This window comes from Nycticebus coucang, chromosome X (assembly GCF_027406575.1).
Source record: "Nycticebus coucang isolate mNycCou1 chromosome X, mNycCou1.pri, whole genome shotgun sequence".
In the NCBI taxonomy this organism is placed as follows: domain Eukaryota; kingdom Metazoa; phylum Chordata; class Mammalia; order Primates; family Lorisidae; genus Nycticebus; species Nycticebus coucang.
Genome location: NC_069804.1, coordinates 157886277 through 157912495, shown reverse-complemented (window position 1 = coordinate 157912495; position 26219 = coordinate 157886277). Strand labels below are relative to the sequence as shown.

The 26219-nt window shown below is 38.5% G+C and overlaps 1 protein-coding gene across 8 annotated transcripts in view; it reads left to right on the top strand.

Annotated features, from left to right (window-relative positions):
- Positions 1-25963, top strand: part of ENOX2 (ecto-NOX disulfide-thiol exchanger 2) — a 333450-nt gene extending 307487 nt beyond the window's left edge. For all 8 annotated transcript variants that reach the window (XM_053580567.1, XM_053580565.1, XM_053580566.1 and 5 more), the window contains 6 exons: positions 1383-1497; positions 12642-12823; positions 15546-15653; positions 19591-19699; positions 23119-23204; positions 25555-25963. In XM_053580567.1, coding sequence (XP_053436542.1) covers positions 1383-1497; positions 12642-12823; positions 15546-15653; positions 19591-19699; positions 23119-23204; positions 25555-25686 — 732 coding nt within the window. In that variant the 3' untranslated portion in view covers positions 25687-25963. The remainder of the gene's footprint in view (positions 1-1382; positions 1498-12641; positions 12824-15545; positions 15654-19590; positions 19700-23118; positions 23205-25554) is intronic.
- The last annotated feature ends 256 nt before the right edge of the window (positions 25964-26219 follow it).

Here is a 26219-nt window from a genome sequence, read left to right as displayed (position 1 = left end):
TCATCCATGAAGATTGTAGGTTTTCTTTTTTTTTAATTTTTAATTAAAATCATAACTATATATTTATGAGGTACAGTGTGATGATTTGATAGATAATGTGGAATGCTTAAATCAAACTGATTAAGATAGCCATTACCTCGTTTTTTGTGGTAAGACATCCTTCTTAGAAAAGTATCTCAAGACTATGAGTTTTCTATTAGAAATTTATCACCTCCTTCTTGTACCTCTTGTAATTGCAGAAGTCAAATGTGACTTGAGTATTGCAATTTCAATACAATTTTTTCTTTAAAAAAAAAAAAGAAATTTATCACCTCCTGTGATGTGCTTACTCTGGTCTATTCTCAGACTAAAAGGCCCTTTAAAAACTGAGAGATTCACTCTATGCTGTTCCCGTCTGTCAAGTGTCAGCTCCTTTTCAGAATAGGCCTGATTTTGGTATGGGTTCTGTTTTGTATTTTGTCCAAAGATTATACTTATTAGCCATGGAGGGTTGGTCTAGTAGGTGTTTACTCCTGACAGCTCATTTTTGCTCTACCTTCTAAAACTGAAAAAACTCAATTACAACTTCTGTTGTGTAAAACTATAAGAGAAGAGGGAAGAGGATGGCAAACAGCAAAATTAAAGGGTCCAACATGAGAAGTTAAAAATGGCAGAACCCTTAAGGAACAGTCCAGAAATCTACATGAGTAAGAGTTAAAGGCTCTTTCATAGCCAAAAGTGCTTTCTAATATGAAAGGATATAAGAATCATAGACTGCTAGAGCTCTGTGTCTGGAAAGAAAGACAGTTTAACTGAGTCTGCTTTGTTTTATGAGATGGAAACAGTCTATTTTTCTGTCTCAGTCCATTTGTGTTGCTATAAAGGAATACCTGAGGCTGGGTAATTCATAAAGAAAAGAGATTTATTTGGCTCAAGATTCTGCAAGCTGTACAAGAAGCATGATGCCAGCATCTGCTCCTGGTGAGGGCCTCAGGAAGCCTCCACTTAAGGCAGATGGCAAAGGGGAGCAGGCATCACCTGGTTAGAGGAGGGGGGAGAGATAGAGAGGGAAGGAGGAGAGGAAGGGGTCAGGTTCTTTCGAACAAGCAGTGTCACAGAACTACACCAAACCATTCTTAGGGATATGTCCCCATGACCCAGACATCTCCCCACCTCCAACATTGACGGTCAAATTTCAACATGGGGTTTGCAGGAAACATACCTAAACTATATCAGAGTCTCACTATGCCTCTTTGCCTTTACCTTAAGAAAGAGTACTCTGAGGTTTTTTTCCTGTTATGTTAAAAAAAAAGGTGCTTTATCTTACCTTTAACTATGATCCTGTCCTCATCCTCAATACTTTCAAGGCTTTCCCACCTAAAAAACGTATCTATTAACCTTAGGAAATTCGCAACATTCATAATGATGAATTAATGGGAATCAGGCGAGAAGAAGAAATGGAAATGTCTGATGATGAAATAGAAGAAACGACAGAACCAAAAGAAACTGAGGAATCAGGTAAAGAATATTCTGTTTTGTTTTATTTAACAAACATCTGCTTGCAGGGATGATATTTTCAAACCTTTCGCACTGAGTGAGGTTAAAGTGTGAGTATCAACCCATTAGACTATATTAGCTAGAAATAATTGGAGAGGACTTGTGGGGCAGCACCTGTGGCTCAAAGGAGAAGGGTGCTGGCCCCATATGATGGAGGTGGCGAGTTCAAACCCAGCCCCAGCCAAAAAACTGCAAAAAAAAAATAATAATAGTAATTGGAGAGTACTTATAAGTATATGATGGCTGAGTATCAACCCTGTAGCTACAGGATTTTCTGCAGTCTTCATTTACCCCATCTTCCACTGAAGTGCCTAATTAAAAGTGGGCTTTCTTTTCCAAGAAGCACTGAGCATTTAGGCAGTATTGTTCTATTTTTGGTTTATATTTGTTAATAATATGTTCTGCAGTGGAAACCATAAGAGAACATATGCACAAATAGGTAACTAACCAATGTTTCAGGAAAGATAGTTAAATCCCTACATCACTTATACCTTACACCAAAATTAATAACAGATGGATTTAAATGTTAACAAAATCTATATAGCAAAGGAAATTGTGGAAAATATGGGAGTTGGTTATATAATTTGGGGTGAAGATCTCCAAAGATAGAATTCATAAAAGATTTTTGATAAATGTATCTACATAAAAGTTAAATATTTCTGTTTAAATGTGGGGGCAGAAGAAAGAGGGACGGAGGGAGGGGGGTGGGGCCTTGGTGTGTGTCACACTTTATGGGGGCAAGACATGATTGCAATAGGGACTTTACCTAACAATTGCAATCAGTGTAACCTGGCTTATTGTACCCTCAATGAATCCCCAACAATAAAAAAAAAAAGTCACAAAGTTAAAAGAGAATTTACAAACCAAAGGGAAATGTCCGAAACATATATGACAGTCTACCTATCTGCTGCCTTCAATTGTGGTTACTTGGGCACGTACTGGGAATCAAACAGGAGACCACAAACTGTTGTCCACGTAAAAGCTTTTGCTCTTATCTAGTACACTCTGGACCTCACTATGATGGCCATGATGTAGGTCCCCAGTAAGACCCACAGAGCAAACTTTTTGAACAATAGGACAACACCCTACCCTACAAGTTCATAATAAACTATCTTGGATAGGAGATTACCATGGGGAAGAATAAAATGTAAGCCATAAGACCAGTCTTTTCAGGTAAACCATTCCAGCTAGTCAGGAGAGTTAGATTGCAGGAAGGTAGGATCTAAAGTTGAAACACCTGACTTCTAGTCCCAGCTCTGTCCTTCTTAACCTACTTCCCCACTGAGCCTCAGCTTCCACACCTGTAAAAAGTACATTATAAAAAGCATCTAATAGGGATTTTTTTGATGGTTGAGTTCATCCATTCATTTAATAATTATCACATGCCAAGAACTGTGGTAGACATTGGAAATATAGGGTATACTATAGGGAAAATGCCCCTGCTCTGTGTGTGTGTGTGGTGTGTGTGTATGTGTGTGTGTGTGTAAGAACGAGAGTGAGACAGGGAGATATTATAAGTCAAATCTGAATTTTCTGGTTCCAGTACTTGCATATTGAATTCAGCAGCTCTATACCCACTTGAGGAATCAAGTGTTCATTCCATAAACAGAAACTCTCAAAGAAAACCATCAAGTCAGTCAAAGTCAGTCCAACCTTTTAAAAGCCATTCACGAGCTGTCACATCTGAATTTTCTGTATTTTGCCATATGTTAGATCGTTCAACATGGAAGAGCAGTGGTTAGTTAGCATTTTCAGAACAGTGAACTAATTACTGTAAATAATGCTGTAAACATAGGCAAAACAAACAAACGAGTTTAATTAAGACTATTTAAGTGCTTAGCCAGGGTGTGTTATAGCTGATTAATCTTTGACTTACATGATTGTCTCCCCCTCAGTATCTACAATATTATATAGAGCATTTATACAGTGTTACCATGAAATAAATGCAGCCGTAAGTTTGAGCATCCACTTGACAAATTGCTGAGTTTAAGAAGTTATTGGGGGAAGAGAGGGCTGTATGAGAGATTCAGATCGAATGTACTTACTAGGGTTATATAATTGCATTTTGCTTCAGTATCTCTTTTGAGTTAAAAGCTATATTGGCTACTGCACAGACTCTTATTCGTTTAGAGACTGGAAACTCCCTGACAGATCATCTTATAGCTATTTTCTTTCCTGTTCCACATGCCAGGATGCTGCTTTGTCAAATAAAGCTATCTACAATAGACTTAATGGAGCTTACCAAATAGCTTTTCTCCCAGAAGGTTTCAATTCATTTTAATTCAAGGACTTTTGTGCATTTTTCTTCTTCTCCTCGATCGTATCTAATTCTGTTATCTCGCTTCTATAGTACTCAACTGCAGAAATCCTGCTCAGTGTGAACCAGTGAGAGTCCTCAGTTTTTATCTAAATCAGCTACATGTGTTAGCTATCGCATGGTTCCAATTAAAAGCTTAAGCAACTAGATCTCGGAATTGTTTTTTTCCTTTCTCCATGCTACCAAACTTGAATTCCAGAACCTACAGCATTTTACTTCCCAAGGAAAATAAAACCAACCCAGCAGTCTCAGTTACCTTTCCTTGGAGTGGCACAAAATTTCTTTTCTTTGCGAAACTCTATATCAGCTCATATTTGCGATGAGATACTTGAAATACCTTGCCATGGAAGAAAAGGAGTGCTGTACTCAAAGCAATGTATTGAAGAGGGAGAAATTATTTCATTCTATTGTTAGCCATGATGAAAAGCGTATGTGCCGAGTAAACATAAGAACAGCTGTTTCCTTTCAGCATCTATCTCTGGTCCTCTTCACTAGTGGTTCTCAGACTTGGTATAACTAAGAATGATTCGAATTACCTTTAAAACTTCATATTTCTGGGCTGCTGAGTCTGATCCAATAGGTCTGTAATGGGGTTTAAGAATCTGGGTTTTATCAAGCATCCTAAATGATTAAGATAATGGTCCAGGTTACACCTGGACATATGCACGAATAGGTAACTTTTTGAGAAATGTTGACTTAAACTAATTCTCCTTCATTTCTCTGGCCAAAAATTTCTTTTTCTTTGGTATCCAATCTCTTTCTTCCTCTCCTACCCTCCACCTCCCATTATTCCAACTTTTAGCATTTAATCAACTAATTAACATGTTCTATGTCCTATAAGCTGATGAAAATAAAAATGTAAATATGTGTAAATCCACATAAAACATAAGAATACCATTTGGTGCTAACATGGAAGGTACTGATTAGAATTCAGCAAGGACGAGAGATAACAGTATGGGCTAAAGTAGTCACAGTCAGTGAAAATTGATCATGGCCTTGAAAGACAAACAGGTTTGGATGAAAGGAAAAAAGGTAAAGTATCTTGAGTGGGGAGAGGAGAGCAGCAGGAGCAGGACTCAAAGAAGGAAATAAGCATGACATGTATAGGGAGATAGAAGATTGAATGGGCAAGATAGATCCAAATTATGAGGGACTGTTAATGCCAAGCTTAGATTTAGCATAGTAGGCAATATGGCACTAGAAGCACATCTTGCCCATGGCACTAATATGATGAAAGCAATATAAATTACATATTTTAGGAGATAATTTTGGATTCAGAGAGACTAGCCAGAGACTTTTATAGTAATTGAGATGTGAAATGATGAAGGATGGGACTACAGTGAAGACAACAGTAATTGAGATAAAAATGGTAGAAGAAAAGGTGGCAATTCTCTCTCTGAGGCAAGAGAATTGCTTAATCCCAAGAGTTTGAAGTTGCTGTGAGCTGTGACACCACAGAACTCTACCTGGGGCTACATAGTGAGGCTCTGTCTCAAAGAAAAAAAGAAAAGATGGCAATGGAGTATAAGAGATTAAAGATATTAGAAGTCTTTTTGGAGGAATAAAATAAAGTCTTCAACACCAGATTGGATATAGATGATAAATAAAAGGTGAGAGCCCAGAATGAGTCTAGGTCTTCTAGCCTGGCAGATCAGAGTTTTAGTGGATGTATCATTTCACTAGGGCTGCTGTAACAAAATACCACAGATTAGGTGGGTTAAACAACAGAAATGTATTATCTAATACATGGACTGTCTGATACCTACAGTTCTGGAAGCTAGAAGTCTGAAATCAAGGTGTCAGGAGGATTAGTTTCTTCTGAGAGCTTTGAAGAAGAATTGGTTCCTTTCCTCTCTCTTAGTTTTTGTTTTTTTGCCAAAAATCTTTGGGGTTCATCAGTTTGCAGATGCATCACCCCAATCTCTACCCTCATGTTCACCTAACATTCTCCCTCTGTACACATCTGTCTTTATGTCCAAATTTCCTCTTCCTATAAGGACACCAATCATATTGGGTTATGACCCACCTCAGTGACCTCATTGTAAAAGGATCTGTAGAGACCCTGTTTCTAAGTAAGGCTATATTCTGAGAGCTTCAACATGTCTTTTTGAGGGGAATACAATCAACCCATAACAGTAGAACAGACAAAAATGGACTGATGGATGGGATCGATTTACAGAACATGGTGAGATCAGCTTCAGAGAGTAGATAATTAGGAAATAGAAAGGATTTGTACTCAAGTCATAGTGGAAGAAAGTAAGAGGAATAGAAAATGTTAGCATAAAGGTATTGTCTGAAGCCCTAAGAATATTAATAAATGTGTATGATATACAAGTGAATAGAAGGGCAAAGGACTGAATACGGAACTTTTGGGGGGGCTACTTACAATGAGGGAGAAAGAAAAAGAGCAATTTGCAGAGGAGTAAGAAAAAGCATTTCTGAGCGAATGGAAGAACACTACAAAAGAATTAGATTGTTGAAACCAAGGAAAGCTTTTATAGAAGTAGAGAGTAATCAACATTACCAGATGTCACAAAGAAGATAAGAAGTGAAAGAAACAGTATTGGGCAATAACTCTTTTAGTAGAGTGATAGAGGTAAAGGTCAGAATATACATATGACATGAATAAGAGAAAGTAGATAAAAACTACAGGTCACTAAGTTTTAGTACTAAGCATAAGGAAACACAGGTATTATAAATGGCAGTAGAATTGTTAACAAAGTTAAAGTTAAGTTGTTTTTGGTTAAACAGAAAGGAAAGGTCATGAAGAGTTTGAGACTGAAGATACAAGAGAATGAAAGAGTAGTAATTATGAAGTAGAATCCTAGAAAAGAGAAACGGGAAGTGATCCAAATTCAGGTGGACTTTAGAAAGGAGAGAATCCTTTCCACACAGTAAGATTGGTCACCCATTGATTCCATAAATGATTTGGAAATGAGGCCATAAGGAGAGAGGAAAATATCTGGAATAAATATCACGGGCAATATGGAAGGAAAAAATTAATAAGAAGTGAGAGATCCATCAGCAAGGGCCAACATGAGTCTGCCCTGAAAGTAGCTGCTTAGCTCTGCAGCTTCCCATAAGAGTTCTCTGTGGTCCAGGATAAGGAGCAGAGAAAGTTAAATCAAGTGATTGTGAGTAGGAGATTGGCATAATAAGCCTGGCCAGAGGTTTTTCAGGAGGCTGAAGAAATATGGGGTGCTGAGGAGTTTGCAGTGGAATCTATTTATCTAGAAAGCAATTAATGGACTGTGTGAAGTTGGCCACTCCGTGAGATTAAAAGCCCCAGCAAAGAAAGAGAGCAGTCTCAAGGTGATAGGGGCCAGGCAGAAAACTGTCAGGTAAAGATTCTGTGTTTAAAAGGGGAATTTAGAGATCTCACTGGGCAAACAAATGAGGTCCCAGGTGCATCTATGCTATCAGAAACCCAACCAGAGTTGAGATAATGACCTGTAGAGGCAAGGAAAGCAAGGCATTGTGAGGGCAGGGAACCCATTTGAGATTTTGCCTGAATAGGCCTGCAACGACCCTAATGGGCTGTATTCATATCATCTCTCTCTCATTCTTCCCACTCTTAGTTCTTTTTGGCTTTTTCCCTTTTTGAATCACTCCAGCTCAAACTTACTTTTCATGAACCTTTAGAGGAATACTGTACATTCTTCTTTCTACAATTTTGTAGCATTTTGTAGTATCTCCTATAATGAACCTTTAAATTGGTGGCTGACTTCCTGAATTTACTTCCATTAATTTTTTTTTGTTTGTTTTCTTTGTACTATTGAAGAGACCTAGGCATTATTTTTTTTAATGGCACAAAATCCTTTTTGATCTTTTCTAGTACAAAAACATGTCTGGGATTTTGCTCTTAGTGACTCCTCTAAAAGGAGGAGTTCACAGCTGCCTTCATACTTTCACATTGTCAAGATGAACTGGCAGCTTGTAGATCTGAGGAGCAATCCCCATAAAGAGAAATATTTTTCCCACATAGAAAATAGTCAAAAAGGAGAAGCAGAGAACTAATGATGGCAGGATATGAATACATTCACTTTAGTCTGCTCTTTAGTATCAGGACTGATGGATTCACCTACTCAAACATATTATTAAAAGGCAATATTGAACTTTTCAATGTTCTGGCAATGTACAAAGAACTCCAACTTCAGAAATGGACCCAATTAATATTAAATCTGCGAAAGGAAAGACTTGGTGTCCTCATTAAAATGACAAAAACCCTCATTTCAGAGAGTGGGAAATACATTTTGTAGGTAAGGTGCCTCAGTAGCATCATAGGCAATCACATTTTCTTTTGCTTGATGACAGATCCAAACCAAGGAGATTATTATCTGTTCCCACTAAGGTTCAGGCATCTATGGCTGCTCATCAGCATGCCCTTTCCCCCAGAACAGAAGCAGTGTCTCCACCTCATTTTCTCAGAGGGAAAAATATTTCCACATATAAACTGGAGAATATGCCTCTAATCATTTTCCTAGATCTCTGCCCTTTTCTCTTCCATGTAGCTCCACGTGACATGTAGTCATGAGCATAATTACTAGCCTGTAGTATAAGAAGAAACAAAAAGAAGACAATGAAATATCACTATGTGGACTGCCAGAGGGAAAACATGCAAACCAAAGCCGAAATAAGTAACTGTCCATCTATAGAGGAGTCACTTAATTTACCGAGGAGCACAGCTGTGTACCATTCAGCCCAACTCCAGCTCAACGTGCTGTCCTTGGTACTGACCCAGCAAGCAAACCAAATATTTCTTCCTCTGTTTGGCAGATAGTTAATGTCCCCTTTTCTGTACAGTTTTACATATACAACTATCTTTACTTGTAGCATCTCCTTTTGCTGTCGTGGTCATTAGGAACACTGACTGTCTGATAAAAAAATATCCCAGCCACTGGAAGAGGTGTCAAAGATAGATACTATTTGGAGTACTGGGAATCCAAGTCTCTGCGTAATGGCTTTCTCTTCAAAGATACAACATCTGTGTGATTACAGAAAGAATTAAAATCAGTAATAAAAACAAACATGAAATGAATGTGTCACGCCAAATGTCTTTTATAAGTTTTAAAACTAAAATGTAAGATTTAAAACAGCCACATCGGGATCATCGCATGGCCCGCCACAGAAAACAAACGTGGACCACTGAGAACATCTCAACACTACCAAAGGATATTTCTAACCAGAATCCTCCCAATTACATTGCCACTCTCTTCTCTGAATAGACAATCTGATCACAGCAGCCTTGTAGGTACAATAGTACCTAACAGTTTTAGGAAAACCCTCATGTTCAAGGTATTTGAATTAAACCCAGAGCCTCCTTAAAAGAAGCTTTCTTTTAGAAGTAGGTAATGTTTAAAAGCCTCAGAATATGGCTTTCCTTTATATATTTGTCTTAGTTGGTCTTATGTTATAAAGGAATACCTGAGAATGGATGATTGATAAAGAAAAAAAGGTTTATTTGGCTCAGAATTCTGAAGACTGGAAAGTTCACAATTGGGTACCTGTATCTGGTAACAACCTCAAGCTGCTTCCACTCATGGCACAAACCTTCAATTTGTCTAAAACACAACATCTGTGTAGCACAATAAGGCAAAGTGCAGTACAAGGAGGTATGCCTGGGTACAAGATGAGTACCCTTATCTGTAATGCTTGGGACCACAGGTGTTTTGGATTTGGGATTTTTTTTTCAGATTTTTTACTATTTTCATTCATTATGTTTACCAAACGAGCATCCCTAATCTTGAAAATTTGAAATTTGAAATGAGCCCCTCCTTTGAGCATGACCTCTGGGTGTCTCTTGTTGGTGCTCAAAAAGTTTCAGATTTTGGAGCCTTTCAGATTTCAGATTTTGGGATTAGGGATTGTCAACTTGAATATACATATTTATACATACGTACTTAAATACATTAAAGCTATTGTTATTTTGAAAAGTCACATGATCTTTCCAATTAATTTTTTAAATTTTTTTCAATTAAAAATAAAAAAAATATTTGGGTAAATGAAGTGAAGGCTATGTTGATTAGTAGGATGTAAGCACTCCAATTTGTACAAATAATCAACACATTGAATCCCATAATGGCATAAATGTATTTATGATCTATGTACAAATTACTTAATTAAAAAAATTTAAAAAGAATAACATTCAATAAAATAATTTAGATAAAAAATAAGAAAAATAAAAAAATTATTTTACTTTCAATTATTCATTCTCTGATGTTCTTCCTTTCTTTACCTAGATCTAGATTTCTGACCTGTATCATTTTCTTTCTCTCTGAAGAACTTCTTTTAACATTTCTTACAAGGCAGGTCTACTAGCAACAAACTTCCTCAATTTTTGTTTGCCTGAAAAGTCTTTATTTCTTCTTTACATTTGAAGAATAATTTTACAGGGTACAGAATTCTAAGCCGTTGGATTTTTTTCTCTTGACTCTTTAAATATTTTTATTCCCCTCTCAAGAGTCACATGTAGTGTTTATATTTATTCCTCTATAGGTAAGGTATTTTTCCTCTCTTCCTTCTTTCAAGATTTTTTCTTTACTTTGATTTTCTGAAGTTTGAATATGTTATGCTGAGGTATAGTTGTTTTGGCATTTGTCCTGCTAAGTGATCTTTCAGCTTCCTGGATCTGTGGTTTAGTATCTGAAGTTAATTTGGGGAAAATTCTCAGTCTTTATGGCTTCTGTTCCTTTCTCTCTTTCTTCTGCTTCTGAGTGTTTTCATTATAGATGTTTATACTTCTTAGCTGTTCCACAATTCTTGGATATTCTGTTGTGTGATTTTTTTTTTTGTAGTCTTTCTTCTCTTTGCTTTTCCTGTGGTCTGAATGTTTGTATCCCCCCCTCCCCAACAAAGTTATATATTGAAACCTAATCAGCCATGTGATGCTATTAGGAGGTAGGGCCTTTGAGTGGTGATTAGGCCTTGTCTTCATGAATGGGATTAGTATTCTGTTTGCCCCTTCCTGATGTGAGAACAAAGCTAGAAGGCACCGTTAATGAACTAGGAAACAGTCCCTCACCAGACACCAAAACCACTGGCACCCTGACCTTGGACGTCTCAACCTACAGAACTGTGATAAAAATTTCTGTTGTTCATAAGCTACCAAATTTGTGGTATTTTGTTATAGAAGCCCAAGTGAACTAAGTCAGGTTTTCAGTTTTGGTAGTTTCTACTGTCATATCCTCAACTTGGAGATTCTTTCTTCAGCCATGTCAAGTCTACTAATGACCCCATCAAAAGTATTCTTCATTCCTATTAGTGGTTTTTATTTCTAGTATTTCTCTTCGATTTCTTCTTAGAATTTCCATCTCTATATTTGTATTATCCATCTGCTCATGCATGTTGTATAATTTTCCATTAAAGCCCTTTTCATATTAATCACAGTTTTTTTTTTAATTCTCAATTTGATAATTCCAATATTTCTGCCATATCTGAGCCTGGTTATGATGTTTGTTCTATCTCTTCAAACTATATTTTTTGCCACTTGTAATTTTTTGTTATCCTGTAAATAGCCTTTGTTGATGTGGGGGAAAGGGAATTGTTCTCTAGATCTATGAATAAGTCTGTCTTTTGGTTAACCTGAGCCCCTGGATGGTGACCATCACCAGTGCTTCTCAATTTTGCATTCCCCCCCCTTAACTGGGACAAGATGGTTAGAGGAGGGTGAGGGTAGATATTTTGGATATTTCCCTTTTTTTCCCCAGGTCTGTTAGGCTCTTCTAAAACTCAAACAGGTTGAGCTTTGATAAAATAGTTCATCCAGAGGGCAGGCCTTATAAAGAACAGAACATGCTGTCATTTCAAATATTGAAATGGTTCCTTTTCTTTTCCCTCTCCCTGCCAGAAGCTTATGGAGATTTTTCTTTGATAACACTATGAGGACCTCGTAGATATTCTGGAGATAAGACTCAAAAAAGTGTGAGGGATCCCCTATGACTGCATACCCCTGGAGTTTTTAACTCACATGCTTGTCCAGATATTCTGGAGATAAGACTCAAAAAAGTGTGAGGGATCCCCTATGACTGCATACCTCTGGAGTTTTTAACTCACACTGAGCCTGCAACAATTCATCAATTACACTTCCCGTTTTCCTACCAGGCACTGGTTCCCACGGAGGTTTCTGTTCATTGGTTTGAGGTCCTGCATGTTGTGATTTTCTGTATTCATCTGTTTGTGTCTCCAGTTTGGGGGGCAGCAGTTTACCCTGTGATCTCACTTCCCTGACAAATAAGAGTTATTGATTTTTCAGTTTGTTTAGCTTTTTGCTTGCTGTAACAAAGTGGAACTTCTCTAAGGTCCTTACATACTAGAACAGAAACTGAAAATCTTGTGTCTTAATTGTTCCATTTGCCTTTACTCTGTAGGACTAGTCAATGCTACATTCTTGAAAAACATCTGTCAGCTAAATTACTATGTAGGCAGGTGTCAGTGTAAGCAATTAGTCCTATATTTTATTATTTTATTATCACAGGGCTCTTATCATTTGCTGTATTTTAAATAAAAGTAATCAATGCCACCTAGAAATATATTAGTTATATTTGGGATAGAGAATATGAGCCATGATGAGATCTTTTGTGTGTTGAAATCCTGATTCATTTATTTAGAAAAATGGGCCTGTGTGCTTTTGTGTCCATCTCTTATTGCCATGACCAACTCAGATCTAAAATTATTCATCAAGTTAATCAAGTTGACACATGTTAATTTAAAATACCAACTTTACATGGTACTTAGATGAACCACAAAAGAACGTGGAAATATGGTTTAATATTTGACATTGATTGTTTAGCCTTAGTGTCACAGGCAGAAGCTCTGAAGGAAGAAAACGACAGCCTCCGTTGGCAGCTCGATGCCTACCGAAATGAAGTAGAACTGCTCAAGCAAGAACAAGGCAAAGCCAACAAAGAAGATGACCCCAACAAAGACCAGCAGCTGAAGCTCCTGCAGCAAGCCCTGCAAGGAATGCAGCAGGTAAAGGCATCTGGGTTTTCTGAGCTCCTCACCTATACGAAGGTCCCCTGCAAACAAATAAAGTAGCCAATATGTTATTCTTCTTGATGTTCTGTTCTCTGGCATGACTAAGGAAGAAATTATGTGTTATATTTAATGAAATACTCTGGTTTAATGCAAAGATAGAAATTTTCAAATAATCAACTTTCAGCGAAAAACACTTGACATCAAAACTATACCGAACAACAACAAAAAAAACTAAACTGAACATAATCAGTTTTTTTTCTTTATGCTTCAGAAGGTACTTGAGGATCTAGATAGGGTCGCTGGGTCTTTATGAAGATCCTTAATTATTTAGATATGAAAATGTACAGATAAGTCAATATCTCGTTGATAGAATGCCAAGTAATACAGCCTTTTAGAAGGAATTGTAGGAATATTACCCTGGATTTGTGTAAAATTAAGGACATGATGGGTTTTTAAGCAGCAATGCTTTGGGCACATGTTACAAATTTATTTTTATTTTGTTGGGGTTTTTTGTATTATCAGTCATTTATGTGAATGAGTTTGCACATAATTCCAAGTATAAAATTAAAATAAATAAGTGTCTCTAACTGCAGCTGCATTCAGATACAACATTGTGTAAAAGATGCTCAGCATCGAGAAGGTTTATGTTAATATCACCACAGTGAGCCTACAGTTTAATAGATACCAACATCTGCTTTCATTACAGTAAAAGAGTAGTGCTTCTGAGTCAGAATACTATCCTCTATCATACTAGACTACCAACTATTTTCCTTACAACTTAAAATGTGCAATAATCCTTTAACTATATGCCTTGAAATCAGCTAGGGCAAAGCTAATTGCTGGTGTGCAATTACAAATTATGAACAGGGAGCCTCTTCTGACACTAGGATCCCCGTGTTATTACTTCTGCCACCATTATCCTCCTGTATGACAAGTCATATCATATTAATATTCACCTTTCCTATTAGCAAAAAGTGTGAAGTAAGGCTTCTTTTACTGTCATCATGGAGTTTAATTAGAACATGTAAATTATATCAGAGATCTTTCTACCAAAAAATTCATCTCCTCAGCTAGCCTTCAAAGAATTTTCACAATATGTATTGTATCATTTTTCAGTCCTTGCAGAGGTCTTTTGCAAGCCTCTGAAAAGCATGACTATGGAAACATTTGTTGTTGTTTTTCACCTGTTATCTTGATTTTGAAAATAGTTCACAAGAGGACAGTTCTGCTACTTACATGCAATTTTTAAATGATGAACTTTTTCTTCCTTTCATCACATCAAAGACCTCAGTGAGAATTAGGTCTCAGCCTCCCTCAAAATTAATTTCACTCATGTCAATTATTTTTATTAGAAAAAAATAGCCTTGTAAACAATGATAAAATTTCTTCCATCTTATCCCAAAACATCTATACTACAATATGGTAATTAAGAATATGGACACTATTGGTGGGACTGTTGATAGTATAGCCTCTATTGGAAGAAGTATGGAGAATCCTCAAAGAACTAAAAGTAGACCTTCCATTTGATCCTGCAATCCCATTACTAGGTATCTACTCAAAGAAAAAAAGTCATTTTACCGAAAGGACATAAACACTCAATGTTTATAGCAGCCCAATTTATAATTGCAAAGATGTGGAAACAACCCAAGTGCCCTTCACACATGAGTGGATTAATAAACTGCGGTATATGTATACCATGGAATACCATTCAGCCATAAAAAGATGGAGATTTTGTATCCTTTGTTACAACTTGGATGGATTTGGGAACACTCTAATAAGTATCAAAAGAATGGAAAACAAGTATCACATGTACTCAATACTAATTTGAAACTTATAGCAAAGTGCTCATAAGAGAGAAAACTCAATTAAATTCAAGAAGGGGAGAGGGAGGTTGGCAGGTTCGTTTCCAGCAGGTACAAGGTGCCAGTATAGGGCACACTTCCTGAGTAGAGGACACAACCACAACAGGGACTTTACCTTAGAAATGCAAACAATGCAACCTAACTGTATGCACCCTCATATTAATCTGAAATAAAATAAAAAAGGAATATGTACTCTGAGATTAACCTGGCCTGGTTTTAAATCCCAGCTCTGCCACTTACTATCTGAATGGGTTTAGGAAAGCCACTTTTAACCTCTTTAAGCCTGAGAGATAATAGTATCATAGCGTTATTGGGAAGCTTAGATGAGATCATGCATATAAAACCCTTAGCACAATGCTTAGTATATATAGGCACTCAATGAGTAGTACTAATAATGATGATAAATCCAGCTCCCTGCCTACTGATATGGAAACTAATATATGTAAAATTTGGATTCTTTACTAATTTCCTTATAGAAATTGAACTTGGCTTAGCAAATGGTTATTTGTGAGAATACTTAACAACAGTAAGTTCACTTCTATGCAGCAATTAGGATATTAGCCACACAGTATTTACTGCTTACTTCCCTTACCCCTGTCCCCAATAGGGAAGAAGTTAAGTGACTGGATAAATTAGTTTCTCAGGCCCTTTGTAAAATATGAACAAGTTCAAGGGATGTTCATAACAGCCAAATAAAATAACTTAAAGTGAGAAATATCTTGATTTTCACGATCTCGGCATGGAAAAATGATTTTGTGTGCTGAGAGAGACAAGCTCACCTGATATCTAACTGAGCCAGTGATTAAGTGAAATGCAGCTCCTTAGTTGGTGACAGGTCTTTGTCTTTTTTGTAGCATCTGCTCAAAGTCCAAGAGGAATACAAAAGAAAAGAAGCTGAACTTGAAAAAATCAAAGACGATAAGTTGCAGGTGGAAAAAATGTTGGAAACTCTTAAAGAAAAGGTATTTGTCCCTTAAGTGAACTTTTTCCCTTGACCCTTTACCCACTTTTCAGTGACAAACAAAATTCTCTGTGATAAGTATCAATGTTTGGCTGATTAGAGATTAAAAGCCCTTCTCTGGGGTATTAAGGGCTCCACTTTTGGTATGAGTCCTTGGCATTTCCAAGGGTTCTGGAGAGTATACATTTTGAGGAATAAGAGGCCAGTTCATCCTTAAAATTCCTCAGTCTTCCCTCTTGGAGGAGACCAAAGTGTACACCTCTACCCTGCTTCATGTTGTCAAGCCAATAGCAATACAGAAAACCTGTGTGACTAAAGGTAACTGAGCATTTTGTTAAAGAAACACAAGGGCAGTGCCTGTGGCTCATGAGTAGGGCACCGGCCCCATATACCGAGAGTGGCGGGTTCGAACCCGGCCCCAGTCAAACTGCAACAACAGCAAAAATAAATAGCAGGGCGTTGTGGTGGGCGCCTGTAGTCCCAGCTACTTGGGAGCCTGAGGGAAGAGAATCACCTAAACCCAAGAGCTGGAGGTTGCTATAAGCTGTAACGCCATGGCATTCTACCAAGGGCGACAGAGTAAGATTCTGTGTCTAAAAAAAGAAAAAAAGAAAGAAAGAAACACAAGTGCACCTAGAATGTTGACATTTCATTGCAGATACTCCATCTAGTGTAACAATGAGCAGCTGCAAGCAAGAGTAATAGCCAACACCTAAAGGAGGGAAACCTTAGAAACAGGGAGACACACAGTGTTCTAAAACTAGACACTAGCAACAGGGAAGTCAAGATGGAACGTTATCAAGTGAAAGCCCTCAGTAATAAGAACCACCAGTGAGGACCTCTGAGAGCTTCTGCTAACATCCGGATGGATTAGTCTGTCACAACCATGAATCAGGTGTCTCGTCTGTTTAAGGTGCATAAAGTCTACTGCAGGGGGGCTCCTTGTCATACCTCTCCATTCTCCTTGATGCATGGACATTTAGCCGAAGTCCTCTGAAAAGAAAGGCCCATTGACCAGAACTGCCTGATATTAATGTTTCTGAAGGAAGGGAATGTTAGAAGCTTGGACCAAGAGTCAGAAATCAATAATGATAGTTCCTCGAGAGCTCATGCTCTTATCTTCTGTGTTCAGCTCAAGAAGATGCAATGCGTACAGGCCCCATGTGTGTTTACCAAGGCAGTGCCTTCCCCAGAGCTCCATAAAAAACTGGCAAGCTTGGTGTAGTTGAAACATATGACTGAAAGTGTTTTCTTCTAGAGGCCATTTGCAATATACTTTTAATTCTTCCACCTCATAAAACCAACTCACTTTCCAGTTTTGTGGATACTATTAAAAAAATGAGCACAATCCCAGAGAAATTCATTTATCAAGCATTTAAAGGAAAAGTGCCAAAGCTGCTATACTAATCAGGACTTCCTCATGCTATCAGAGCTTCTAAAATGTCCCAGAGCTGCCACATAGCTCTGTTCTACTTCATACATAAGGTGGAGTATGTAAACCTGGAGTTATGCTCGTGACATTATGCCTAAGATCACTCTTTTAGGACTGACATCACAAATTGACTTAAAGACATTGTTCATGTAAAAACAGCTTTCTGCTTTGTAAAGTTTTTCATTTAAAAAAGCAAGAGGCTAAATGGCATAGAAGAAATGTACCATACTGTGCCTAATGATGAGTGTTTCTTATTCAAGAACTGAACAGACCATAAAATGGCAGCTAAAGGAAACAGAGAAAGAAATCCAACTGATAATCCAAAAACAAAAAAAGTCAGTAAAAATGTTTTTCTTGTTATTTAAGCAAAGCTTCTTTTAGAGAAATTCATGACAGTTCATTATAAACTGATCTTCTCTGGGAAGTTGATTTGTGACCAAATATTTCAACCTGACACAATTAGGTTAGGAAGCAAAGTACCATCACATTAGACTGCAAAAATAATTTCAGGTTGAAAGGAAAGCAATAAGTTTCGGTGAGAAGAGATCCTTTTTCTGTTTGGTTTTGTTTGGGTTTCTTGACAGTCAGCTACACTGTGAGTGATTGTTAGTGTTTTGCAATATAACACTGTGACTATGTCTGTCTTATTGCTGAAAGAACTAGCTCTTTGAATCTGCTAGTAAAATTCAAGGTGATAAGCATCCCTTCAACATACAATCTAGTTTTTTGAATGCCAGCTATAATAAAATTGAAGTCAGGTTTCAGTTAGGCTGCTGTTCTATTCAAGATGACTAAAACTTCCAGGAAAATCTTCACATCTTAAATCAACCCTAATCTGTTAAACTTTCACACTTGAGAAATGGCTTACTGGATCATTTAATGTTTTAAAGGGGCTAGAAGCAGATGTGAAGCTGTGGCTTAGAAGCAAGCCAGTTGTGTAAATCAAACTTGGCATAATGGTTACTGCCTGGATTGGATTCTAAGGGCCAAAGATTGAGTAGATCATCAAGAGAGGGCTCCCTTCTGACTATAGCCAGGAAGCCTGTAAATCCTAAAAACAACATGTCTTGCAGTATAGACCATTCATTTCATTCAGAGACAGCATCCTGGAAGCTTTGAAGACATTCTGAAAGAATACGGAAGGAATCCTGTCTCTGCTGAGGGTTTATAGAAGGGGAGGAGTAACAAAACACCTGAATCAGCCATGATATACCCCTCAAGGAGCATTTCACCAGCATTTTGTTTTACAACAGTAAGAGACTGAAGCAGTGATTTCTTTCATTCCTTCTTCTGAAGGCTCTTCCTTCACATTTATAATACAGAAAAGATGTTCTCAGTACCCAAAGAAAGAAGATCCATGAAAGATCTGGAAGTATTTTTCGTTTTGACTGCTTCTCATGGATTTCATCTGAGTTTCTCTCACGACACCTGCCTACTACACTCAGAGAAAAGCTTTCAACAACAAAGAAGGCTGCTGACTAATAAGATTTTCAGTCATGGTCATTTCTTGCTGGAAAATTGCAAATATTCTGATAATATCTTTACAGAAAAAAGAGAGAGAGAGTTGCTAGTCAATAGATAAAGGCTCTAATTTTTAGTTTAAAAGCCAACAGTTTGGCAGCACCGTAGCTCAGTAGGTAGGACACTGACCACATACACCAAGGCCGGTGGGTTCGAACCTGGCCCAGGCCAGCTAAAAACAACAATGATAACTGCAGTAAAAAAATAGCCAGGCATGGTGGTGTCTATGGCTCAGTGGGTAGGGCACTGGCCCCATATACCAAGGGTGGCAGGTTCAAACCCAGCCTTGGCCAAACTGCAACAAAAAAATAGCTGGGTGTTGTGGCAGACGCCTGTAGTCCCAGTTACTTGGGAGGCTGAGGCAAGAGAATTGCTTAAGCCCAAGAGTTTGAAGTTGCTGTGAGCTGTGACACCACAGCACTCTCCCGAGGGTGATGTAGGAAGACTCTGTCTCGAAAATAATAAAAGCCAACAGTTTGAATGTGTTGACTACATTGTAGGTTCTCCCTTTAGAAAGAAATGGGACTTACCATTAAGAGAGTACGTACCTGAAATAAAAAAAGAATGGTCTCTTTAACAGTGGATGACCTGGGATGAAATCCTGGCTCCACCACTTCCTGGCAATGTGATCTTAGCCAATTTTTCTAATTTAACTGAGCCTCATTTTCCTCATCAGTAGAATGGAGATAATACATATCTAACAGTGCCTGGTTAGATAAATATTAGGTTTGGTTCCCCGGATTATTTGGATAAAAGTCAAGAATGATAAAGGCAGAAAATAAAATTGGTGAAGATAAATGTCTAAATTGGCCTATGTCTTGAAGCCATATAGAGAATCTTTGGAATATCTGTGATGCTTTTTAAATTTATGCTATTTTCCCTCCCATATTGAGCAATAATTCAAATTGCTTTTATGATCCTGTGTTAAAAAGTTACCTGTTGTGTAGTTAATTGAACTGACCTGGGAAGCATGTCACTCTCACAGGAAGCCAATGCTTCTAGACTGTGTGCATCAAGCCAGGATAGCGACTACCCTGTTGAGAAGACCATGAACGGCAGCCCTATCAAATCTGAACGTGAAGCTCTGCTAGTGGGTAAGAAGCTAAAACACACATGCAATGCATTAGGGCACAGCAGAGGAGGGGAGGGGTTTCCCTAAGATTAATAAGCATACGCCAAGCATTTATGAAGTATGGCAGTGCAAGAACTCAAGAGTCCTGAAGATGAGGGGGTAGGAACAAGGACAAACATCCATAAAAATTATAATAGCAGCTCCCAGCCCTCTCCAAGCTCCTTGTAGCCCCTGTCACATCAACCATGTCGGTACAAGCACCTTACTAAGAGGGGTCAGATAAGAAAGACATTAGAGACTTTTAAAAATCTCTATGCAGGGATAGCTAAGCCCTCTCACATCCACTCAGAGGACTAGTACAGACCCTGTTTGGCAAAGAGCTTTTCCAGATGAGCCTCTGGAACAAGAGCATGCCTCTGGAGTTTTTCCAGGTTACTGACTGAGCTATTTTTTTTTTTAAATTAAATCATAGTTATGTACATTAATGTGACTGAGCTATTTTTACTCACAACACTTCTGACATCAAATTAGAGGGGTGTTTTTTTAATTTTACTTCCCAACACCAAATGCTTGATGTCTTTTCCAGAACCACAACTTCAACTCTTAAGCACTAACTGGGTGTCCTACAACATAATTTAATTCAATTCTGATACTCCCCAAAGTTACCATTAGGTTCCACAGGTTTAAAAGTTCAGTCCCATAAGACTTCCCTCACTTTAGACATCATTCTCAAATACCATGTCCCCAAGTTACCCACACGTCTGTCCAATTTGGCTACAAAGTCAGGTGTTCCCCTTACCCCAGGTTCAATAATTTACAAGAAAACTCACAGAACTCAGGAAAGTGCTTTACTGACTATAACCAGTTTACTATAAAGGACACAGTGGAAGAAATAAATGGGGCAAGGTACTGGGACAGAGTATGCAGGCTTCTGTATCCTCTCTGGGAGCACCACTCTCCCAGCTTCTTGATGTGTTCACAATGGGGGGTGCTCTAATCCTAACCCCTAAATTATTAGGGGGTTTTATGGAGGCTTCATTACATAGGCAAGATTGATTAAATCACTGGAATTGATGATTAGCTCACCTTTCAGCCCCCACTCCCCTCCCTGATGTTGAGGGGGAGGCTGAAATTTCCAACCCTCAAATCATGCCTCTGTCTCCCTGGTGGCCAGTCTCCATTCTAAAGCTATTGAGGGGCCCCCAGCCATCAGTCATCTAATTAACATATAAAAAGGTACTCTTATCACTGCAGAAATTCCAAGGGTTTAGGAACCAGGGACAAAGACGAAATATTCATATTTTTTATTCTATCACATTGTCAGATGAGTCAGGAAACTGTGGTATGTCGGACACAGGTGGGTTCTGATAAAATCATTGCCAGAATTGCTCTCTCTAGATAAAAATCCATTCCAAGATGCAAGATGGCACAAATGATTAAAGAATCAGACAGACCTGGCTTCCCATCTTTACCCCACCATTTCTTTTCTGAGCCTCAGTTTCTCCATCTGCAAAATGGGCATAATGTTATTACCTACCTCAAAGGACAGCTGCACATATTAAATAAAATAACCCATCTAAATCAGTTAGCACAGTAAGCCTTCATAAATGGAAAACATTTTGCCTTTACAGCACTACTCGCAAATGCTTGTTGACTTTAGATTTCATTTGGAGAACAGTGGCAGACTAAGGTTCTAAAATATTTAAGAGGGGCTAATTATTTAAGTGGGGCTGGTCTTAGGCCACAGCAGATAATCTCAGTTGCCTTCTAGAAAGGTGAGCCAACAGTGGCCCACCCAATCTTATCCTCCACATTGACTGGTTTCTGCATATTTTTAAGATATATCTGCCTCCTTTGGTAATGGATATTATACTCAGATTTAACACTTTGATATGTTAATAAAGATGCACGGGGATCTGCCATTGAGTCTTCAAGAAAAGTGACAACTTATTACAACTTATTAACATTTTCCAACTCAAAGTTCTTAACAAATCAGCATGGCAACTGGGAGACCTGTCAGAGAAGTGCTGAGGGTAGAAGGAAGCCTCTGTAAATGTATAGGAAAAAAGATGCTTAAAATAAGTGTTTCTTCTTTTGTTTTTTGAAAAAGGTAGTCTTGAGCTGGCAGAGAGGAAGGAAAATCTGGTTTTTAAATCAGTTCCACAGGTTTGAACCCACAAAAATCTGCTTAGTGTTTTTAAAAACTATGGACTTTATTTCTTGGCATTTGATAGCCTTTTTTTGTCCAGAACATCTAGAATTTCTTTGAACGATGACTGTCTTCTTCAGAATTTAAATTTCTCGAGTAGAATAAGTGTTAAAAATTCAATTTACCTAGTCACTTAAGAATAAAGTAGTGTTATAAGTAATAGCATCCCTTTTGAACAGATTTTGCGTGCCCCCCCACAACCTACCCCCTTGCCATATAATATGTAGAAGATTTTCATGGAGAATTGATTGAACTTTAAGCTACAATTTAAAGTTGTGCTAGTCTTTGTCAGTCTCTTAAAGGGGCAGCTGAGTTGTAGTTTATGGACCAAATCAAATTTTGCTTTTATTTCCTAGCAGTTTTCAGTAAACTCAATTCTGAGTCTAATTGATATATCTAAGATCTTATGTAAGGAAGTAAACTCAAGAAAATTTGAAGAAAATTTAGCACATACACTTTTGAACCATTTATTTCCCACCTGTTGCCAGAGAAATAAGTATTAGAGTAATGAACCTGCTGGTCGGAACAATGGAGGCAGTGTGTGAAGCTGCCAGTACCCCCAGAGTCATGCATTCCTGAAAGCTGTAAACTGCTATAAGAATTCGGTTACACAAAGAGATTCAGGGCTGTAAGCACAAAATGCTAGTGACCGCTTGAGTCAGCCATGAATTCAATGTTTGGCTTTTGTTTACAGAGCTACTCACAAAATCAAACCCAAATACAATCAACAGATGCTCCTGTGAGAGGCACTGGGTTAATCAGGCAAAGTACACGATTTGTATGTTTGCCCAACAGCAAGGCATTAAATTTAAAGGCCATGAAAAGGAGCTGCAAAAACCCAGCAGTCTAAATTCATTGTAAAATTTTAGAATTTGAATGATGTTTAGCCATTACAAATAATAGAAGTGACTCTTCAAATACCAGCTTTTCTATGTGTGACATAGCACAGTGAGAGGCAGTCCGTGGTCAAGAGTGAGTGCGTTCAAATACCAGCTCTGCCACTCACCAGCTGTGTGATCTTGGGGAAGTTACTTAACCTTTCTATGCCTCAGTGTCTTGTGAAATGGGAATGGCGGTACCCCCCACAGGGTTGTTACAAAGATTAAATTAATAAAATGCATGTAAACTTATGATAGTTTCAAGTATTATAGTTGTGCTCTTACTATTCACTGTCATGTGAATCTCAAGGAATACAAAGCTCGAGTGTAACCTCCATGATATTGTCTCTATAGGGATCATCTCTACATTCCTCCATGTTCACCCATTTGGAGCAAGCATAGAATACATCTGTTCCTACTTACACCGTCTTGATAATAAGGTACGTGAGAGCCTGAAACAGGGCTGCAGTGTTCTTTGTGAACAAGTGACCTGACTTAAGCAAAAATAGATCAATAGATCACTAGGAAGTTTCCATGACTTGCTCTAGCTATGTTACGGTGTAGAGCTTTCCCCTTGCTATTAAGATGACCATCTGTCCCAGTTTGCCCAGGACTGAATGATGTCCTATGACTTGACACTTTCAGTGCTAAAATCAGGCAAACTGGAATGACTTGGCCACCCTACTTCCCAAATACATCTTAGAAGAATTTTCCTCCCTTGTCTTAATTTACATACACAGTATAAGTTGCAAATTAACCACTATCAGCTTTCTCACTCATCAAACTGTTTGTCTTGAGTTTTTAGCCATTAACAAATGCTAATTAAAAAAATGTTAATTTTCAAAATTGGAAGTTTTACCCAATCCTCCTCTCCCACCATCAACACTGCCTCTGTCTGTTACAAAACGGTCAAGGCAGGGCCAAAAAAAACAAGAGAAATTGAGCAATAAACTAACAGCCTCTGTAACACAGGCTGAATATTTGCTCACAGCTGATCTCACGGGCCATTCCCTCCCTGAATGCTCTTCTTTGGGGGAATTCCCAAGGCATCTGGAGCAGGGATAAGTGCTAATTCTCCAGGACAGCGGTTCTCAACCTGTGGGTCGCGACCCCTTTGTAACAATGAAAATACATCGCGGCATTAGGAAGGTTGAGAACCACTGCTCTAGGAAGTCAAGCATGCCTCTCAGAGGCAGGAGGGGACTCTTGACTCCTCAGAATGAATCAACTCATGATATATATCCTCAGAAGCATCATTCATGTAAACATGTTCATGGATTATATTCCTTATTTCACAGGATCTGGGCCTTTTGAGAAGTGCCACTGAATGCAAATTCCTGACAAGTGGACGTCCAAACTTTTTTTTTTTTTTTTTGGTCGGGGCTGGGTTTGAACCCACCACCTCCGGTATATGGGGCCAGCGCCCTACTCCTTGAGCCACAGGAGCTGCCCTGGACGTCCAGACTTTTAAGCCATTTAATCATATATCCTTGTAACAAAGGCACTGGCCCACTTGGGAATCTTATTGCTCTAACTGTATTCCAGCTCTATACAGCCTCCTCAGAGGAATTGTTTTAGTTCTAACTAGCACTCCCCCTCTTTTCCCTCTGGGAAGTGCTGCTATTCTGCAATTAAATAGCCCATTTGGCAGTGGAGGGGAGGCTGGAATGTGAGTACCAGGACCAAGTAGTCAGTTGCAATGGTATGAAAAATGAACTGTGTGTCAGTAAAAACTGTTTCCTTCTTAATTTACAAAAATAAGACATATACATTATCTTTAAAATGTGAGCATTATAGAAATAAGGTAAAGGAAAAGTACATACATTCTCACTGCTCAAGGATATTACTCTTAGCTTGGCATATGTTTCAAACTCTTTTCTCTACTTCTGCTGTACCTATTTTATGCGCATATATCTATAAACATTATCTATGTCTTTTTAAAAGGGAACTCTGCTCTATATTATACCCTGCAATGTGCTTTCTTCGTGCGCCTGGCTACAGTCTGCTACCAGCACTGCGGAGAAGGCATGACTTCCCTCCAGGCCCAGTTGCTCTTTAGCAGCTTCCTGCCAGAGAAGTGCCAAGGCCTCCCAAGGACAGCCTGCAGTGGTACCAACAGAAGTTAGGCTCCAGCCTCAGGCACACTCAGTGTGGCAGCAACTCTGGGATTTTTCAAGGATCCCTTGATCTAATCAGCCAAGCCTTGGTCCCCAGGTTCACAAGTTAGGAACTAATGTAGAGAAGATCACCTAAAATGAGCTCAAAAGGAGTTCAGAGACTTTTTTTGTTTGTTTTTGTGTTTAAGTGTGTATGTGTGTGTGAGAGAGAGGGAGGGAGGGAGAGACAGAAGTGGGAGAGACAAACAATGCACAGAAGTAAGAACACAGAGCACGCCCTGTTCCTGTGTGTTTTCCTCTGCGAACTAATGTGCATGTGAAGAATTCTGCCTTAGTGGCAGCCATTTCTGACTTCCTCCCCTCCCAAATGACTTGGCAGCTTCAGGGGGTCTGTATATAGCATCACCAGCACTGAGCAGCCATCATTGAGCTGGCTACAAACCCAAGCCTCCCCACAACTGACCCCAACTCTTCCCAATAGCAAGCTGAGCAAACCCTATCTGGTGATCACAGCAGAGAAAGGAACACTGTTGTCTGGAAGCAAGTTCACCTACACACACAAAGGCACAAGGAAACACACACACATACACTTCCACATTCTAAAGTAGGCAACCCTGGGAAAGATCAGGAAAGTAGAACTGATTTTGAATGAGATGTTCTCTCTGTCCTGCAGATCTGCACCAGTGATGTAGAATGTCTCATGGGTAGACTACAGCATACCTTCAAGCAGGAGATGACTGGAGTTGGAGCCAGCCTGGAGAAGAGATGGAAATTCTGTGGCTTTGAGGGCTTGAAATTGACCTAAATCTCTTTGCCTAACTATTTGGGATCCTAAAAATAATTGTGTGTTGGATGAGCTTAGAAAGTGATTTGTATTTTCAATGGTTTTCGAGTGGAAATTGCTTTAAATTTGTCAGTTCATTCCTGTAATATGTTTTGAGTTAAAATAAGGATCCTAGAACAGCACCTCGAGCTACAGGCCCTAAAAAGAAATTGCCTCAAACCTCAAGTGCTGTAACTTCCTCCCCTTTCTGTCAATTGGTTGTTCTTAAGTATTGAAAAAGTCCTAAGACTAAAGAGTATTTGGAGTGTTTTTGATGTCTTTACTACTGTTGTAGACTTTGATATTTTTTTTAAACACTGTTAACTGAAATGTTTTGTATGTGACTTGTGTTTCCAAACTTCTCTTTACATTAATGTTGCAACTGGTGAAAGGAATGAGAGCAGCCATGCTTGGTGCTTTTGTGTAACTGCCATTGTCTTTCCAATCCTCAGTAGACCAGTAAATAACCCATCAGTGTCTTCTAGAAGGTGCTTGACCAGGTCCACCTTTTAAAT